The 14,371-nt window shown below is 38.4% G+C and overlaps 1 protein-coding gene across 5 annotated transcripts in view; it reads right to left on the bottom strand.

The window, feature by feature from the left end:
• Window positions 1-3,316: 3,316 nt before the first annotated feature.
• entpd6 (ectonucleoside triphosphate diphosphohydrolase 6 (putative)) overlaps window positions 3,317-14,371 on the bottom strand; it is a 32,764-nt gene continuing 21,709 nt past the window's right edge. For 4 of the 5 annotated variants that reach the window (XM_004914678.4, XM_012963811.3, XM_002937451.5 and 1 more), the window contains exons 9-15: window positions 13,578-13,657; window positions 12,110-12,174; window positions 11,698-11,799; window positions 11,463-11,603; window positions 10,890-10,946; window positions 9,215-9,327; window positions 3,317-7,745 (exon numbers count right to left, since the gene is read on the bottom strand). In XM_004914678.4, coding sequence (XP_004914735.1) covers window positions 7,656-7,745; window positions 9,215-9,327; window positions 10,890-10,946; window positions 11,463-11,603; window positions 11,698-11,799; window positions 12,110-12,174; window positions 13,578-13,657 — 648 coding nt within the window. In that variant the 3' untranslated portion in view covers window positions 3,317-7,655. Of the gene's footprint in view, window positions 7,746-9,214; window positions 9,330-10,889; window positions 10,947-11,462; window positions 11,604-11,697; window positions 11,800-12,109; window positions 12,175-13,577; window positions 13,658-14,371 lie in introns of those variants that run through there. The other variant, XM_031902122.1, reaches the window with a different exon arrangement.

Below are 14,371 nucleotides of genomic sequence, written 5' to 3'. Positions count from 1 at the left end.
GTGTCCTACCAATACCTGACACAATCCCTGGAATTTCATGACACAATGTCTCCACCAATATACTACACTGGCATCAGAATTTAGTAATATAGGACACATTGGCATCAGGATTTCCTGACACAGCAGCACCAGCAACATATGATTCAATGACCTCAGTATTGTATGAAACAGTGTGCCCAGGGCCCCAGCAAACCTGGCCCTTGAGATTACTGGTCAGGCTGGAGTGCTTTATTATAAACCCCAGGGATGTCCAGCCTATGCGTTTTCTGCTATTGTTGAACTGCAGCCCCAATGGGTAAATGTCATTTGGGTCTCCTGTCTCATGCCCTGTTTATAACTCATTTCAATGGAATATTATGAGGAACCTAATGGGAATACTATAAAGAATACACCTGGTACAGGACTGCAGATAGAAAGGATAGTGCTAGGGGCACTGGAGGAAGGCTGGGGCCCTAACCTAAACTGTAGGAAATATTTTAAATGCAGGGATGTTCAACCTGGAGCTCTTCAGCTGTTTAACTAAAACTCCCAGAATATTCAACAGTCTTAGCAATAACATACTTTAAGGTCAGCTATCACCCAAAAATTGCTTCCCTTATTAGAGGTGCGGGCTGATAGAGCCCACACTCCTGCTGGGGGAAACAATAGTCTTTTTATAAAAAATGGCTCCTGTTCAAGCAGCCATGTTGTGGCACTCCCATGCGCAGAACGATCGAGTGCCACAATTCACTTATTGAGCGTGGAGTCCCTCTCATTATGCATATGCACACTAAATAACATAGCCGCCCACACCGGCAGCCTAGCAAGAAAAGGGATTGGGTTTTTTTTTTTTCTAAAAAAAACTATTGTTTCCCCCAACCGGAGTGCAGGCGATGTGTGTAGCCCACATCTCTGGTGGGCGAAGCAATTTGCGGGTAATAGGTGCCCTTTAATTCAAGTCTTTTCGAGTTTTTGATTTTTTTTGACAAGGCTGACAAGGTTCAATAGAAGTCAATGAGAATTGTCTCTAAACTACTTTATTTATTAACCAGTTTATTTAAAAATTCTAGTTTTTTTTAGCCTCATTGGAAAATGTTATTTTCACTAGCAAGACAAAAGGCACATGGGAATATTCAGGTTTTTTTCTTAGCAAGGTGGTTCACATGCTGAGACAGGGTGTTTTTATGTCTGTTTGTGGGGGGTGTCTTGTGAATAGTCAGCAATAAGGGGTTTGGTTTCCAGTTACTCACATATTTTTTTCAGGAAGGTCATGCATTTTGCTGCCTGCTGAACACATTGTCTGGCTTTGAAATTTTTTTAAAAAAAGTACTCAGGGGCTATGGAAACCCTTTATTTGTGAACAAATAATACAATTCATTAGATGTTTTGATTAAAAAAAAAATATATATATATATATATATATATTTACACAGTCACCACATGAAAGATCCTATGTATGCTGCTAGCTGTGCACGCAGTGCTGTACAAAATATCATCCTAGGGAATCGATATTTGGAAACAGTGCTCCTTAAAGAAACTTTGCCATTCACAATAGCAGGGATGCCATGTTGTTATTGTATTATTATTCACATGTATTTATAAAGCACCAAATATTCTGCCAAATTATGTTCAACTTTTGACTAATGTAAGGATGGGGAGAGCATAGAAACCCATTTCCATAGAGTGCCTTGGCTGCAATGGATGTGCTATATGGCTCCAGTGTCTAATGCTATTTTATGATAAGAACTTTAAGAAATATCTTATAGAATGATATGACATGAATGATGATGACATTGTGAGGAAAAGGGTAGTAATGTGCTAATGATGGCTGCCTGTCTGAGAGCTGATGGAAAGGGAACATGTTTCAGCTTGTGTTATCTGGATTTAGGCAGTGTTCATTTTCTTTGCACTGTGACCAATAAAAATGGCAGTGCATTCCCCTTTGTTCCTGAAACTTATCCTATAATATGCAGTACAGCAGGTCACCCTGTACATTCCTATGCCTTTTTCCTTTATGTTATGCAAGATACTTTCTTGTAAAACCAAATATGAGGTGCCCCTCCAACTGCCAGTATTATTATATGTTATTTGCCCATTTTTTTGCATATTTAGATATGTGTAAAATGTGGTGAGTTTTAAACTATTACAAACAATTCAAAATTATTTTATAACAGGTGATACTTCAGCTTTAACATATATATGGGCTCATTTATTAACACTGGACAAATTTACACCTGGCAATAACCTATAGCAACAAAAATTTGATTTTTCCAGACAGCTGCAGGTAGAACAATGAAAACAAATGTCTAATTGGTTGCTATGGGTTACTGTCCAGGTGCATATTTGCCCAGTGTTTATAAATGCCCCCTTATGGTCAAGGAGTCTCGGGCAAACATCTGTCGAGCCTATAGTTTATCATTTCATCTGCTGCCTCAAAGCTGATATAAAAATGATAGGGACCTCAGGCTGAAAATTCCACTGGGGCAGAGACTGTTATTAATAATAAATAATCTCTGTTTAGTGCTGGAGATTATAATGGCACTACATAAAGGATAATAACTCCTGGCATCTTGGGCCTGTACAACAGAATACTAGGAGCTATGGTTCAGGAACAGCTGTAGATGCCAGTTGGAGTGATAATATCTTGCTTTACTATATACATAATCAGCAACTGCAGCCCCTTTCCAGGAAAAAGATGAAGCTCTGGTGCCAAACAGATTTCCAGTATAATAAAACTGCTGCTTTGTGTAAGCCCACAATGAGAGAAAGGCAGTTCTGACAGAGGGTACAGAGGTCTCTGCAAGGTTCCTGAGTAGTGCACAGTTTGTGTCTAAAACAGATTCTCGTTTCCATAGTTTGAGAGATGGGAGAATTTACTGAGGTGCCCAGTAATTTGCTAAGGTGCCACTCCAATTAGCCTAAATACAAACTCAACAAAGGATAATGTGTGTAACTGATGATTCCTGGTTACCTTGTGGTTAATATCTGTACATGAAACGCACTCCTGCTGCCGCCACTAGCATTTTTCTTGGCTCAGAATATAGGACTCTGGAAAGTGGAAGAAAGGTGTGTACTTCCGTGTATTTGATGCTTCCATTGTTTCCATTGTTTTACATCTGCGTGCCCTGTAACCTAATTGCTTTACTGGCTTTCAGGTAAGGAAAGAGAAGGCAGGGAAAAATAATGATCTCTAAAGGAGGCACAGCCGAATTTTGCATGTTTTATTGGCCTCTCATTTACACAGTTGTGAGGCCAAGATCACTCATGATGATTTATTAAACCTATAAGGCAGAGCAGCATGAGGACATCCTGTCCTGTAAATAAGAACCAAAAGAGGTAGTACATTCACTGTCTTTATTACAGTACACGTTTTGCAGTCCTGAGGTACAACTTAGCCCTTGAATACACAGTCTACACAAGTGCACTCTTTGCTACTGCACAATCAGGCTTAGAACATTAAAAAAAGACAATTTGTTAGGCATACGTTACAAAAATTTACAGAACTACAAATTTAGACCAATAAATTAGAAACATACATAATAATAGTAGTATAGAAAAATAAGAAACACTACTGGAACCAGAATCCATTGCTTCTAAGTGCTTGCAGATCTACAGCAGGTACATGATTACCGGGCATAATTGGCACATTTGTGTGTGTAATTTGAATATAACATTTAATTGTGCTTTGATTTACACTACATTTGAGATCTCTAAACCTGCCAAAGGCCATATTTGTCAGTGAATATCTTTCAGGCACAAAATAGTTTGCAGAGTGGCAGATGCAACAATAAAACATGCCCCTCAACTGTAAAATAGGCCTGTAAACAGGGAAGCTTAAAAAGCTCTGTGCCAGTTACACAGGTCTTGAAATGTCCAAGATCAGCCATAAAGCTTAGTGGTTGACTGAAAGTTACTATCATTGCTGTGTCATGTCTACATTCAGTGGCAATGTTGCTTTTGGGGCACGCCAGCAATTGTGGTACTTCTACTCTAGAGCCACCAAGCTGGTATGTTGTAACACAGTTTGCTCCATAAAGGTGTATTTGGCAGAACCAACTTTAAGACCAAAGTCCTTAATTTAAAGGCTCAGTTCTGATGTTCTGCCCATATGCAGCCCTGTTATAATTAAGTGGTAAAGCTACTGAAAAAATTTCAACCTGGAGGAGACTTTAGGGCCCGACATCTCAGGTCTCTAATTCTAGCTTAGCAGCTTGCTGCATTAGCCATGTTAGTAAGCACAACACCACCATGCACTAGCACTTATGTTAGACTACAGATGGCCAGAGCTTGGGACACACTTTCATGCCACTGTAATAGTAACAGCTAAATGCAGACAATTCTTTCATGAAGTTGCAAGTTTTGACATAGGCACAAAGGTGAATTGTAGTTAAAACTTATCAGATTTACAGTTGATTGCATTATAAAAGATCATTATTACAAAGTCCCACCTTTGCTTCACATCCTGAAATCATATACCCAAATCACAATGCAAATATATAAACTTACAGTGAGTGATACAAACATTCTCCTAAAATACATTTACTCTTTAAAACAGGTTAAGATAAATGCATCCTAAAGGTTGTTTTTATTGTCCTTTAACTCACCTCTAAAATTCCACATTTGAAACCTATTTCATATATTGAATAAGGGTTTTTGAGTACAGGTCTGTTTGTTTTTGGGTAGGGATCTTGTTTAGAAGCACGGGTCTGTCTGTCTGTCCAGGAGCACGGCTCTGCCTGCCTGTCTGTCCAGGAGCACGCCTCTGCCTGTCTGTCTGTCCAGGAGCACGCCTCCGCCTGTCTGTCTGTCCAGGAGCACGCCTCCGCCTGTCTGTCTGTCCAGGAGCACGCCTCCGCCTGTCTGTCTGTCCAGGAGCACGCCTCCGCCTGTCTGTCTGTCTGTCCAGGAGCACGGCTTTGTCTGTCTCTTCAGGAGCCGCCTCTGCCTGCCTGTCTGTCTGTCCAGGAGCACGCCTCTGCCTGCCTGTCTGTCCAGGAGCACGGCTTTGTCTTTCTGTCCAGGAGCACGGCTTTGTCTTTCTGTCCAGGAGCACGGCTTTGTCAGTCTGTCCAGGAGCACGGCTTTGTCAGTCTGTCCAGGAGCACGGCTTTGTCAGTCTGTCCAGGAGCACGGCTCTGCCTGTCTGTCCACGAGCACGGCTCTGCCTGTCTGTCCACGAGCACGGCTCTGCCTGTCTGTCCACGAGCACGGCTCTGCCTGTCTGTCCACGAGCACGGCTCTGCCTGTCTGTCCACGAGCACGGCTCTGCCTGTCTGTCCACGAGCACGGCTCTGCCCGTCTGTCCACGAGCACGGCTCTGCCCGTCTGTCCACGAGCACGGCTCTGCCCGTCTGTCAAGGAGCACGGCTCTGCCCGTCTGTCAAGGAGCACGGCTCTGCCTGTCTGTCAAGGAGCACGGCTCTGCCTGTCTGTCAAGGAGCACGGCTCTGTCTGTCTGTCAAGGAGCACGGCTCTGTCTGTCTGTCAAGGAGCACGGCTCTGTCTGTCTAGGAGTAGGCCATTTCAGAAGTCTGCTTCAGTAGATGCATGCCATTGAGAAGCGAATTAGAAAGTTAAAAAAATTATACTGTTTTATTTTTATGTTCACCTGGGTATGTCATATTTTTTTATCCATTAAAAAATTAACATAAATGCAGCTGGCATTTGGATGATTTGCTTTCTATGGTGTTGTATTTTTAAACTCAGTTTCTGTGCACTGGAAGGGTGTTTGCTCTATGGAGAAGCATGTCTTCCTGTATATTACTTCTGTCCGCAAACAAGCTAATATAATAAATGCATGTGTATATATAATACAGCATTTCTAAACTTAAATGTAAAATAATCGGGACATATTCTAAGAAATTATGTGGGTTTGCAATAGGCCTTTTGTTAGATGTACAGGTAAAAACACCTGTGGTTACCTAGCCATACAGAGGAAGGGGGGGGAGGTGAAATGCTTCATGCTTAATTTAGAACCAGACCCACCCCAAAACTAAGACTGGACTGCCTGAGATTAACCAGTGGATAAGAACTAAGTATACCCTGTTTCTCTAAACAATTTTAAACCACACAGTGGACACTGTCTTTCTATGGATAAAATTGTGATTTGTGAATGTATAGGCAAGTGTGCTGGATTTCAGTTTGTGGTAGCTAACATGTGTTGTACCATTCAGGTTAAAAGGAAATTATACATTTTATTTCAAGTATTAGAAGGTTTACTAATCTTTAGTTTTTAATGAAGAATTATTTTTGTCACTCTATATATGAATGGTTTGATACGCAGAATAAACAATATTTGAGAATAAATAGGGGATTGAGTAAAAGCAAAGCAGAAGGCACAGTAGTGAGACTCAGTTAAGCTGCATGAAGGAAGGGGCAGTTATTCTGATACAGAAAGGATACAGCACGTTACATTTTTAAGACACCTTACTGAATATCAGCAACACCCCTTTAATCAATGGTAATGACAAAGCAACCCTAATGATGCATTAGAATTAGATTCCAGGTAATAATTCATGTTTCATTAAAACATTGTCTTCCTATTAGACACAATGGTGTTATACATATTTCTTCCTGCATGGATACAACAATTCATTATTCTAGAATGGACCACACGTTCATAAAAAACGTACCTTATCCTTTACGAGACATTTGTTACAATGTAAAAGAAATTGATTACACACATTATAGGAGTCCCACGTATGCAGCAATTACACATATAGCATCCATTTTGCTTTCTTTCTGGAGGGAAATCTGATAATTTTTCTTAAACAATAACAGCCTCACCATTAGGGCAATGGCAGGGAGATTTGTCGGCCGCTGTAAAAATGCGCTACAGTGGGCAACAAATCTCACAAAAATGCCATGCCCTTAACTAAGATCTGAATCACTCCAAGTAAATTATATTATTCACAGTGACCCAGCTTAATCACAGGAAGATGCAAAAGAAGGCACTTCCCCATGATTAAACCGAATAGCTGCAAGTAATGTAATTTACTAAGGCCATAATACAAAGGCCATACATGCCCAGGTTTGGTCAGCAGTTTGTATGATTGACCCAACTACCTTACAGTCTGGACATGTGCATCATTTGACAGATAAGGAAGATATGACACTTCATGCCAACAGACATGGGGCAACAGTATTTAGAGTACAGCCACTTTGTATAATATCTATCAGTTCAGCCAAGGGGCAGTTACCTTGGCTGAATCTAAATCATGCAAGAAAAAAAGCCGCAATTTGGATAACTTCTGGACAAAAGCTTTGATTTATCCATCCCTATTATATATCTAATAAATAAATGTAATACTTCATCCTGGTAAAGATCAGTACCCTATAATAAAGCATTGGGATTTCAGTGAAATCAGTGGGGGGGAGAAGTTACTGCGAAGCATCTCAGGGGTTGTTTAGGTTTACTTTCCCTTCATTATAATTTCACACAAACATTACAAGAGTAAACATCCTACACAGTTAAAGATTTGTTAATTAGCCATCCATCCTCAGAAAAATAAATTAAAAAAATTCCTTTTCACAATGTGTAAACATAGCACATATTCTGCCAGAGCTAAAATCTGACCAATCTTTGCCACTGCTGAATGTCCATATATCATTATGTTTGCTCACATAGTCTCCAGATTCACAGTTTTTTTCTCCCAGAGTTATCTACAAGTGAAGTTTCACAAGTGCTGTTTGTTCATTATACTGGTATAGTAAAATGTTGCTCCCAAGGCCCAGCTGGTTTCCACATCATTAATCTTTTTAGCAAGCTGTTAAAAAAAAAAAAAAAAAGAAAACCAAGAGAAAAATTAGTAGGTGAAGGACAGAGGCATGGAGCATTCCAGAGAAAAATTTGCTGAAATATGTCTTCTTGTGTCTGTCACTGGCTTATCAGACTAATCAATATCTAAGGACAATAGTCACACACTTGAGTAGTCATACTGTACTGATGGCTATGCTGGTGACTATCAAAAGTTGAAGGAGAGAACAGCAGCCATGTTGAAAAGAGTCAGTGATAGATTCCCAGCAGCAAAAAGCTGTACTGCACTTTAATCCAATTGGGCTGCAGCACGGTCTGTCAAAACATGATCCTGATGGGCTTGAATATGTATGTTTTGATGGGCAGTAAGGCAAAATCAGCGAAATAGCACAAGCATATTATTGTATGTATGCCAGCCTTTAGAGCAATGACCGACAGGACGTTTGTTGCCAGGGTACTCCCAGGGCCATACAGAGGGGAAATAACACAAACAGAAGTTGCTATGGATAAAACATGCAAAGGCATTTTGCATTATTGAAGTATTTTTATACAGCTGATAAGAATGATGGTTATGATGGTCATAGTGAAAAAAAATCTATGGTGATGTGCTCTTAGCCAGCTGTGATTCCAGTTGGAGGCAGTGAAAAAAGACATGATTTCTCACAGGCAAAAAAAAAAAAAAAAAGCGCCATGTACCATTACCATTAAAAGGTACACACCTCATCTAAATTACATGCTAAGGTCAGATTAGTGGAATGTTATTCAAATGAAAACAGTACTGGAAGACACACAATTGTGTAAAGGGAAGCTGACTGATAGGCAAGTTAATGATTGCTATTTAAGGAGACATCCACCTGTTCATTAGATCAACAGGTCCCAGGGCATGTTGGCCAGTCTTATCCCTGCCCACCCCCATCAGTAAAAAAATGCTACATATTATGAAATCACGCAAGTCACCTAAGTATCGCTGCTTTTACAGAAGAATGATAACAAGGGTATTAACACAAAGCCTTGTTGGAAAAATCTGGAGGTTTCACCGTACAGAAATGTATAGGTTAACTGCTCTCATACTTCTTAATGAGACTTGCTGAATTAATTTTCAAAAATGTAAAAATATGTGTTCCAAACAAGCTGATCACGAGCTGACTGTAGCCTTAGACAACACCTTTCCTGAACTTTATGCAAAACATCCAAGTTGAAAAAAAAGTTTCATTTAACTTAGGTAGCCCCATCATCAGGAACACTATTCCTTATTTGTTTACTATCAATCCACCTGATATTGTTTTGTGTAATTGTTAACCAAGAGGATTGCTTAAAGATAAAGGAAGGTATAATACATATCATCTCTATAGATAGTTGTCATTCTGCTTTTCTTTTCTGCCTTTACATTTTTTTTTTTTTTTTTAAAGGTTTACATTTCCTTTAACTCAATTTGAGACCCACCTATTTTAGTAATGATGATGTTAACATGTACATTACCTTTAGCTCCTTTTCCACTGGGAAACCAGACTCCTGCAGGAGAACAGTTATATACGTAAGATCCATGCAAAGGAATGGCTTCTCTCCTGGCGCCTCTTCTATAAGTTTACATTCTGTCAAAAAAAAAAAGTTTTGAATGTAATTACTGAAGCCTTCATAATGCTGTGTCAGAAATACAAAAGAATGCTGGTGCATCTATAGATAATGAAGAAATGTGATACCCCCTATAAACATTCCTGGCATTAACATTCCCTGAAGTACATTTTAGAATTTAGAATGTCCTACAGGTATGGGACCTGTTATCCAAAATGCTTGGGACCTTGGGTTTTCTGTATAAGGGGGTTTTCTGTAATTTGGATTGCCATACCATAAGTCTAATAAATAACATTAAACATTAAATATACCCAATAGGATTGTTTTGCCTCCAAAAAGGATTAATTATATCTTAGTTGGGATCAGGTACATGGTACTGTTTTATTATTATAGAGAAAAAAATCATTTTAAAAAACATTAAAATGATATGATTAAAATTGAGTCTATGGCAAATGGTCTTCCCTGAATTTGAAACTTTCTGAATAACAGGTTTATGCATGAGGGATCCATTGCCTTTACTATTTTTATGGATATTTCAAGTCTGTAGGAATTAAAATGTTTTTTCTATAATGGTATGTACTGTTCACATGATATTATGTTTATTAAGGAACTATACAGATGTATATCAATCTAGGAACTTAAAAAAATGGCCAGGTTCCTAGATTGATCTAGATTCAGTTTAGAACTATATTATACAATATATATTTATTGGTGTTCCCCTGACCATATATTTATATAGAAAAGCACTGCCTATTGTTACCACTAGATTCCTCTCAGACAAATACCAATAAAAGCCAAATATATAAAAATAATATATTTTAACAGAAAACTTGGCCCACTGTTTTATCATATTATATACATGATTTCCTGAGCATCGTTTTATACAAAGATGTATTTTGTCCAGTACACTGATGAAAATCTGTATTCTTTAATAGAAGTGAAGATATACGGTAGAACTCCACCCAATTCTGTCAAAAAAACACACAATGACTTTGCCAATTGCCTGTACCATGACTATGATTAGTCATAGTTTGATTTTTTTCTCAATTTGAGTTTTTTTGTGGTTAAAAAAACTCAAATTTGAGTTATGGTTCAAAAACTCGAATGTCTGGTATTTTTTTATGTGCATAAAACCCGAAAACGTGAATGTAAAAATTTGCCATTTTAAAGCTTGAGAGTTTCTATAGAAGTCAATGGGAGTTGTCAAGCCATATTGTCAAACTTGAATTTTGAGTTTTTCGAGCTTGTAAACTCGAAAAATCCGAGATCTTCCAGTTTTTTATTCAAACAACTTTTCCTTATTAATAAATAAGGGACCATTCGATATACAAGTTTATTCGATTTAGAGAAACAAACTCAAATACTGATAAATAAGCCCTAAGATGTAGCAATATTATATTTAAGATATTGCTTGTGTGAGAACCCACCTTACTAAACTAACTGGTACAGATTTCTGTCTTACATTCTCTTCTTACTGAAATAACATGCCTGTGCACCAGATGCAGCATTAAATTCTGCTTCATTTTACAGATGTACCAATGAAGTCTAGTATCTACTCCTTATGGGCAGGAGTCAGACTTACCTTTTTTTGCTGCCATATCAAAATCTTTAACTTTTAGTGAGCCACCAAGTTCAGGATCTGGAGAAAAAATAAATTGTTGTATTAATGAATGCAGAGGACCTCTTATCTCTGTCTATATGAATTTTGTGGTCATCACACCCTCATTGCACCCTTGCTAAATGGTTTAAAATTTAGAAGTGAGCACAACTTTCCCTTTTTTGCTATTTGTCTAGATTTAGGACACCTTCTCTCCTTTTTACTGCAGGTGAGAAGAGCAGTTTCTTCCACACTTCTTGCTGGAGAAGCCTGACGTGTATATAACACTCTGGCCAAAAGGAATAAGTTATTTGGTCTTAAAAACACCACCATTTGTTTTGGAAGCAAATTGTTTGAAAGATTTGATATACGAGCAAGGAACCAAGCTTTTGTGCATTTTTATTTTAGTGACTTGCACAGACTTCTTTAGGATTACATGATTGACAGGCAGTCGGCATGAACAATATATGATTTTATTATTCTGTAACAATGTCATATGTTAAAAAAACAATTGGAACAGTATTCACTGCAGGCAGAAAATAAGCAATATGAGCTTACCAATCAGGTGAGCATCCACAGCACGATCATAGTAATAGGAAAATGCATAGAAGAACAGGTTTGGTATTTCCTTGGACCGTTCAACTTTACCACCAAGTACTGCTAGCACTCTTTTATAACATGATACGTACAAAGGCTCATCTGTGGGACAAGGAAAGAACATTTAAATTCACTATAATGAGAAGAGAAAACAAAAGGTCTATAGGTTGTATGTATGTAGGAGAGATCTACTTACCATTTTTTTGCCCTTTTATCTTGTATGTTATTTCTGCATGTTTAAACTCTGTCTTGTGTTCAGGTGTGAGGCAGGAAGTTACTAACTCTTCTCCTTCTTTTACTGTATAAAATAAAGAGCATAAGCAAAGTGTATTTTATTATCTCTCAAAATCCAGATCCTACTACTTGCCATAAACACATCTAGGCCAAACTGCCATTTTTATAGATGAGCCATTTATCAGATATACTATTAACATGATTATCTCAAACAATCAAGTCTATCAAGCCACTGAAGCTTGCTGGTGGAGTAATATCTATCAGTCTTCTATCTTTCATTTGAACAATATTATAGCTTGGTGTCTCATTTTCTTTGACGGAACACAATTTGAACATTAATTAAACATACAGAGAATGTAACATATAAAACTTACAAGCTTTTCCCTCTTCTCCTCCCATGATTGCCAGCCTTGCAGACATTAATCCATACCCTAAATAGCTGTTGGAGACAGAGAAAGACATTGCTTAACGGAGAAGGAAAGGCTAATAAAGAGTTAATCTTAAGGTGCAGGCATTTCTTCAGTTCTCTCAATAGTGCCATTAAGTCTCCCCATATTTCACCTTTTCAGATGATCAGAAGCCAAACAGGAAGAAAAAAACGCTGAGCTGTGTAAAGAAAGTTCCCATAATGCCTCACTACTGCACAGAGACCCAGACCAAGTGTACATGCTCAGTTAGTAACTCTGAGTCAGATTCCTGCTGATTGGCTCAGATACACATTCCTATGGGGGGCGGAGGGAGTTCTTAGCATTCTTGAGGGAGTGGGGAGCAGGAGAGGGGAGAGAGCAGAGAGCTGAGTGTCTCTGGCACATCAATTACAGACACAAGAAATCTTTTGACAGAGAAGTCAGTGCAGCATTTCTGTGAGTGCTTATGGCTGTATATACATAGACCTTTCTGATAAAGCTTACTTGGTATTTACCTTTCTTTCTCCTTTAATGCAGTTTTAATTTAAAAAGGAAATACTTTGTAAAATGATTTAAGCTGCTCCCAGACATTCACAGGACTTTACACATAGCAGTAAAACACTCCAAAATATAATCTGAAGCTTAATAGTGACAGAAATGCAAATGCACAGCAGACAGCACAATCCTGCATGTGCTCTACTAGCAGACTAAGTTACGTTATCTTCCCTGCGCTCCTGTTGTCTGCAGGCAACTGACCAGAATATCAAGAGTACTTATAAGCAAATGGATTCAGATAGCAGAATAGCATGTAAATGTTGCCATACACAGGCCAATAAAAGCTTCCTACTCTGCACCTCCAGACCAAGCCAGGAGCTTATTGACCTATATGTGAAGCCTCCTAAAGACCTGTACAAAAGATCTGAGAAAAATTGGGCAGGTTAGAAAATCCTGTAGGGGAAGGACTTCATCAGCGAGTCCTGGGTCTGCACAGGCCCTAATAGGATCAGTCCAATTTGGCCCAGCACATGAGTGGTCAAGTCAGGCAAGGAGCTGTTCTATAGGTGGCCAAACTAGTACATCTATTAATGTATGATTAGCTTTAAAATTGTATTGGCTGTTGGAAACATTTAAGGGAAAATTAACAATTAGTAGTCCTTAAACAACCACCTTGCACACCATTTTATCCTACATATAAGATACAGGATGAATCCAAGAACTCAGAAAATGCAATTCATTGTAAATGTATTAATCCCTTCAGCAATTCTCTGCCTAAACAATTCTTACCACTTAGGTGGTTGGGTCAGTCTTAAAAAGAGTCACTGGCTAAAACAGCAGCTAATAACTCTATTTATGAATGCATTCACAGCCTTTTACTTTATTTTTATACCATATACATCTTACATTTATTATTTGAATTTTTTTGCCTTAAACTCACCTGTGTGAATAAAGACTGTAGGTGTTGTGAAAGAGTTCAAATTCTGTGATATAGCCAGGTGGAGAACTAGTCAATGTATTCTACAAATATAGAAGGAGACACAATATTATTAGTGTGGAAAAACAATTATTTAAGCAATATCTTCTATGGAACTGAACCTCTATCAACTTCTAATAATAATGAAAAGAGAGGGATTGAGTAACAGGGGCTTCTTAATATATAAGGTTCAGCTCCTAAAGTGGTAATTCACCTTACCAAAACTTTGTTTTCCAATAGTACACAACTGTAGCAGATGAGAGATGGCTATTATGTTTGACATCTTCTCATTCCAGCCTTTATAGATTACTTTTTTGGCTTACTATATTGAAAACATTTTTTATTTTGCTCAGTCAGATCTATTTTACCCGGTTTCATTTTTACACTGAAGCATTCCTTTAAATCAGGGTATGGAAAACTGAGGTTTCACTATACTCATCTGCTGCAGGGAAACATAACAGGGAAGAAAACTCCCTGTATTCAGTAAGGAAATTAGTCTGTAGGATGAATGGAGAAGCGGGCGAATACCAAACCTAATCCTAAATTTTCCACTTTTTTCACACAGCGACATTTAACCCTTCAAATCCAAATTAGCATATGCTAATTAGGATTCAGATTAGGTTCAGCCAGGACCATGGATTCAGCCAAATCCGAACCCTGACGAAAAAGGCCAAATCCTGGCCGAATACCAAACCAAATCCTGGATTTGTTGCATCCCTATTTTCTATACTAAGTCTGTATACAATAACTAGGTGCCA

This window comes from Xenopus tropicalis, chromosome 5 (genome assembly GCF_000004195.4).
Source record: "Xenopus tropicalis strain Nigerian chromosome 5, UCB_Xtro_10.0, whole genome shotgun sequence".
Classification (NCBI taxonomy): Eukaryota; Metazoa; Chordata; class Amphibia; order Anura; family Pipidae; genus Xenopus; species Xenopus tropicalis.
The sequence above is the reverse complement of the archived record's forward strand: the minus strand, read 5'-3'. Positions and strand labels throughout refer to the sequence as shown.